This window comes from Salvelinus sp. IW2-2015, linkage group LG26, assembly GCF_002910315.2.
Source record: "Salvelinus sp. IW2-2015 linkage group LG26, ASM291031v2, whole genome shotgun sequence".
Lineage (NCBI taxonomy): Eukaryota > Metazoa > Chordata > Actinopteri > Salmoniformes > Salmonidae > Salvelinus > Salvelinus sp. IW2-2015.
This window is the reverse complement of record NC_036866.1, coordinates 46,074,428-46,080,427: the sequence shown is the minus strand read 5'-3', so window position 1 is coordinate 46,080,427 and position 6,000 is coordinate 46,074,428. Positions and strand designations below refer to the sequence as shown.

Here is a 6,000-nt window from a genome sequence, read left to right as displayed (position 1 = left end):
CAGCGATTTATCCATCTTCTTCTTGAAGTCTCCCCGGCCTCCCTTACTGACAATATGTTTTGGGGRTATTTTTCCGCCGGTAGCTATACCATACTATTTATTTGCTCAAGCATCCTATTGTGATATGTATCTAAAACAATAACATCATTTGATATTATTGTCATGTATTTACCCGCTTGTATACCATATCATTGATTTGTTCAACCCGGGCTGTTTCTCCATTCCTTTTTATTGCAAAACAATCAGTGYCATCTATAACTGTTTCTGAGATCTGTGATCTATCATTTAGCATATATACATACTGTAACATGCAATATATTTTGTCACACAATCTTTTAATATATGCTGTTTATTTTTGCAAAACAACAAGTGCCATCCACAACTGTTTCAGCTCCCAAACCGTCATCATGGACTTTATCTGCTTAGTGGACTATCAATCCTGTCATTTAGTTACTATAAACCTTCTCCATTCAGGATTTAAGTCTTCATTTAGCGACTATAATCTGTTAAATTATCAGTGACTATAATCATCACTTTAAGTGTACTCATAACCTGTCTCATTCATGTCACTTTATCCGTCATTCCATTGGACCTTTCAACTTATATTGACTATAATCTCGTAATTAGTTCACTAATAACCTGTCATCATTTGACTTATAACCTGTCATTTTAGTTGACGTATAATTTTTCATTTATTGACCATAAATCTGTCATTTATGTGAACTATAACTCTCATTCATTGTCGACTTTAATCTGTATCATTTGCATAATTGTTGGACTATAATCTGTCATAGTGTGACTAAACCTGTCCATCATTTTGACTATAACTCGGTCACTTCAGTTTGAACTATAATCTCATTAGTGTATATAATTCATCTCATTTATGACTTTAATTTCTTCATCTTAAACTCATAGTGACTATAATCTGTCATTTAGTGGGACTATACCTTCATTCATTGTACTATAATCTTATTTAGTTGACTATAACCTGTCATTTAGCTGTCCTGACCTATAATCTTCATTTCATTTGACCTCATTATCTAATTACAGCGCGTAGTGTGACTATAATCGTCATCATTACACTAATATCTTCATCATGTGACGTTAAACTGTCACTTAGTTTACTATAATCGGATCATTCATTTACTATATCTTCATTCATTGTGACTTTAATCTTATCATTAGTGGACTATAAACCTTCAATTCATGTGACTATTAATCTTTCCATTAGTTCACCTATAATCTGTCATTTAGTGTGACTATAATCTGTCATTCATTGTGACTATAATCTGTCATTCATTGTGACTATAATCTGTCATTTAGTGTGACTCTCTGTTGTCAGATGGTCGTGGCTTGTGTGATTTAGGTAAATATGCTGTGTGTTTTATGATGGCTGAGAAATATCCATTAGACTGTTGACTGTCTTATCTCCACATCAGGCTCTGTTAACATAGAAATACACACTATTTTCACCCACACAGTGTGTGTACAGTACATATTGATCACATAGTGTCCAGAGCTCCATGAAGTCATTAAAGTTGCCAGCATTTCATTTGGGGTTTTGACCTTTCCTTTTATTACTGGGTTGTTCAAATAGGAAGCTTGTGGTCGAGCATTACACGTGCTACTCTGTGATCAGTTCAGTGGCTCTTCTTTATCTCTCTCTCTCTCTATCCTCGTCGTCATCCTCCACTCTCTGTCTTCTAAGCGGCTCTCCCCCTCTCAATCTCTCTCTTCCTTTCTCTCTATATATCCTTCTCTCTCTCTCTTCCTTTCTGCCTCCCTCTCTCCTCCGCTCTCTCTCCGTTGAGGCCACTCTCTGCGATCAGTTCATGAGAGCTCTCCTCTCACTCATATCTCTCTCTCTCTCTCTCTGTATAATTCAGCGGGAATGCAGTGTTGCTCAGCCTCCTCCGAGGTGCTGCTCACACAAAGGAACCTCATTGTGTAAGTGTTCTTCGATCTTAATGAGCCAACACGCTGGGTACCACACGACCCTCCTACCTCACCAGATCCCTCCCCCTGACCACACCCCCTCATGAATATGAACCCAGCCTACCTCCTTATTCATGAGCGGCTATCTGTGTAGACATGTGCACCAAGGCTAAGTGAACTGATAAGGAAAAGGGGGAGTGTCTTTCTCGGTGAGCGGGAGTGCGGGAGTCACAACTCCAGCGTGTCGTGTGTGAGTGTGTGAGAGACAGAGATAGAGAGAGGAGACGAGAGAGAGAGAGAGAGAGATAGAGAGAGAGAGAGAGATAGAGAGAGGAGACGAGAGAGAGAGAGAGAGAGAGGAGAGGAGAGAGAGAAAGGAACCGGCTGATGCTGATACCGCTACCATTACTAGCACAGCTGCTCCTGCTGCTGTATCCGTTACAGTGCTTTACATCAGAGCTTCCTTCTGTTCTACCACGCTGGAGCTTTGCATATCCTTAGCTCGGTGTGTATGAGTGTGTGTGTGTGTGCGTTTGCAAATGTGAGTGTGTCAATGTGTGGTGTGTGTGAGATGTCCACTACGGAGTGACTGATGAGAACGGGTGCACCGGTCTGGAGGGTGACCCCCTGTCCGTACGGTTCCACTGCCGCTGCTGTCGCTCGGGGACGATTGGACGCCCGGCRTTGCCACGACGATTAGGATGGGCTGCAATCTGTGCACTTTACAGAAACGAGAGGAACACTATAAGCTGCTGTATGAGATCGCACAGGTGAGTGGAGGATACCGACACCGCCGAATCTCACTGTCACGGTGCTACCATTCAGTCAGTCTGTTTGTGTGCATGGTGTGTGTTCTGTGATGGTGTGTGATGTGCGCTGTCTATGATGAGCAGGGCCGGCCCTAGGCGTAAGCGACGTAAGCGACCGCTTAGGGCCCCTTGCTTTAAAATTGCTAMATTTTCTCTATGTCCCAACGCAAGATGCGTCTATTTCAGGAAATGAACTCTAAAACTTCCCCCATCAAGATGGAGGCATGTAAAATGTTTTGGGCCCCCAAAAGGCTAGAGCCGGTCCTGATGGTGTTGCCGTGTGCTGTGTGCAAAGCATCTGTGTATTGAAACGAGGCAAGGAGAGCTTCCTTCAGCTTACCTGTTAGGAGAGCTTCCTTCGGCTTACCTGTTAGGAGAGCTTCCTTCGGCTTACCTGTTAGGAGAGCTTCCTTCGGGTTACCTGTTAGGAGAGCTTCCTTCGGCTTACCTGTTAGGAGAGCTTCCTTCGGCTTACCTATTAGGAGAGCTTCCTTCGGCTTACCTGTTAGGAGAGCTTCCTTCGGCTTACCTGTTAGGAGAGCTTCCTTCGGCTTCCCTGTTAGGAGAGCTTCCTTCGGCTTACCTGTTAGGAGAACGGGAGATATTTTAGCCGAGACAAATAATAATAACAATACTATGAATAACTTTATTTGTATCGCAATTTTCAATACACGCAACAAAGTGCGTCACATCGCGAAAGAGAGCGAGAGATAAATACAGAGCGAGAAGAGAGAGACAGACTCGTGTGTTTCCAGCTATGGAGAGCTTTGACGGTGAGTTCTGCACCTCGTCAGAAGAGCGCTTTAGATGTGCCAGAGTGGAGTGGAATCCGTTCATTCAGTCAGAGAGGCTGAGAGCAGGTAGAACAGACAGTCGTACTACAAGCACCCTTGAAGGGTTCAAGACTGTTGTGAATAAACAGTTTGGKGATATTTCTTGTCCAGTCTGTTTTGGGTTGTTAACAATTTGGTGTTGTGTCACACATTCTGGGGTGAAAAGCTGTTTGTTTGGGTACATGTTATTTGGGGTTTGAACAATTTGTGACTGGCTCGTACAAAGCGAGTCGTCTGTCTTTGTGTGATCRGTAGCAGATTGTGTAGGGTTTAAGSGGACTGTTTGAGTCTTGTGTGTTCCTGCTAGGTTGTTTGGGGTTGGGGAATGTTTGTAATTGTCTTTGTGTGGGAGTGCTTTGAGCATGTTTGAGTTTATAGTCAATTGGAAAACTTCATCTCATTTTTGGAAGATACCTGTGTGTTTCCCGTTCTCTTCAAGTTGTCTCAATCTCACTGAAGTTCGGTGCCTTAGGAGATTTACACGAGTACTTCACTCTTTCAGCTTTGGTCGTCAAGAAACAACGACTTGTTTATACTTTTTAACTCGGACATGAAGCATAAACAAGGAAGTATGTCTCACACCAAAGAGTTGATGGTCTAACTACCCATTGGATTACTCGTAAGCTTTTGTAAGCATGACTCACATACTGCAACATTTTGTGTACCGGAATGTGGATCTCGATATTTAAGCATCGTTTAATTATGTGGCTCAGTGGTAAACGTGTGGTGTTAGTCTCCCTAATCTCCCTCAAACTCCCCCGTTCTCCCCCCTTATTTCCCGCCCAAGTCTCCCCCTCCAGCCCTCATCTCACGACAGGCTAATAACGGAGGAGCTCAGCCTCTCCTGGAGCTCAACCATTGAACCCCMTCCAACATGCGGCGTCTTCACACGAGTGTGATCACAGCCCTCATTAGCTGATTTATAAAACCATTCTGTGCATCAATTAGGTGTGAAATCTCTCTCTTTACCCTCGCGGAGATAGGAGCGGAGAGAGAGTAAGAGGATAAGGAGGTTGGTTAGGGGGAAGGCTGCGTTAACCGCTGCCTGTCGTTTCTCAGCTCGTCCTGTGCAACTGGAGTCTGTGTCATATACTCAAGTGAGCGGCGTTGTCATAGTAATTGGCGTTGTATGAATGAATAAAGGTGATGCTTGCGTCAGATAGTTTTAAGCTTCTGTACTAGCACCAGCAATGGAGGAGCTGTTTGGTTAATAATCTTTGTCTTTAAAGCAAACCCAGTTGAAACTTTCAGGGGAAGAGGGAGAAGGAGGGAGGAGAGAGGAAAGGAGAGAACGAGAGAGAGAGAGGAAGAGGAAGAGTGAGAAAATGAAAGAAAGAAAAACAGAGGAAGATTGTTGAAAAAAAATGGGAAAGGGAATCGTGGCAACAGCTGAGGAGATAGAGAGGTATTGAGGAAGAAGAGAGAGTGTCAGAAGGAACAGCGTGAGAAGGAATGGAGGACTAGGTTAGCTGTTGCGGTGGGTGAGCGCTGTACGCAAGCGTCCCCTGTCATAACAAACGTATCCTCCTGACCACAAAGGCACACTGACACACTTCCAACCCGCTGTGTTTGTCTGTGAGAGCTCCGCTGCACAGAGGACACACTCAACCCTCTCTGTCTCACTCTCTCTCTCTCTTGCTCTCTCTCTCTCTCTTGCTCTCTCTCTCTCTCTCTTGCTCTCTCTCTGGTCGGAGTGGCAACGCTTCATCTTCTTCTCTTTCACACTACCTTTCTTGCTCTCTCGCTTTCACTCCCCCCCCACACACACCCTCTCTCACACACTCTCTCTCTATTTCTCTCTCTACATGCCACACAGAGAGCTGGAATCCTTTGTTGTTATGCAGAGCATCTTCCCGGGCGTGAGAGAGACCAGTCTTGCAGCAGGCTGTTTTCAGGAGGAAGGAGTCAGTCACAGTGGTTGGTCACCCTCACACCTCCCCTCTCCTCTCGTCACATTCAGAAACAATTGTGACACTGTCCCTGCTGCACTGACCCCGTGAGCTGTGGGAGCTGTATTCACTCGTACCTCTCTCTCTCTCTCTCTTTCGCGCTCTCTGTTTGCCGCCCCGCTCTCCTTCTTTCTCTCTCCAGTTGCCATCTCTCTCCCTCTCCATTCTCTGCCCTCACTCTCTCTCCTCTCAGGGCTGCAGGTGTTTGACATGAGAATGCTCACCTCTCTCCCTCTCCATTCTCTGCCCTCACTCTCTCTCCTCTCAGGGCTGCAGGTGTTTGACATGAGAATGCTCACCTCTCTCAGCTGACCTGAAAAGATACTGTATCTCATTGTGCTTAGGTAAAAATGTCTCATTTGGAACAAAAATGTTTTTTTTTATTGGTTTTGCTCAATCTAATTGGGTGGGCCCGGCTCCCCAGGATGAAATGTTTTATTTATTATCGCCTCTGAACCTGACCGAAAAGGCCGC

General features: G+C 44.7%; 1 protein-coding gene across 1 annotated transcript in view; it reads left to right on the top strand.

The window, feature by feature from the left end:
- Nucleotides 1-2,279: 2,279 nt before the first annotated feature.
- Nucleotides 2,280-6,000, top strand: part of LOC111953019 (PDZ domain-containing RING finger protein 4-like) — a 108,246-nt gene continuing 104,525 nt past the window's right edge. The window contains exon 1 of the mRNA XM_023972088.2: nucleotides 2,280-2,705. Within this exon, the coding sequence (XP_023827856.1) occupies nucleotides 2,637-2,705 (69 nt within the window). The 5' untranslated portion in view covers nucleotides 2,280-2,636. The remainder of the gene's footprint in view (nucleotides 2,706-6,000) is intronic.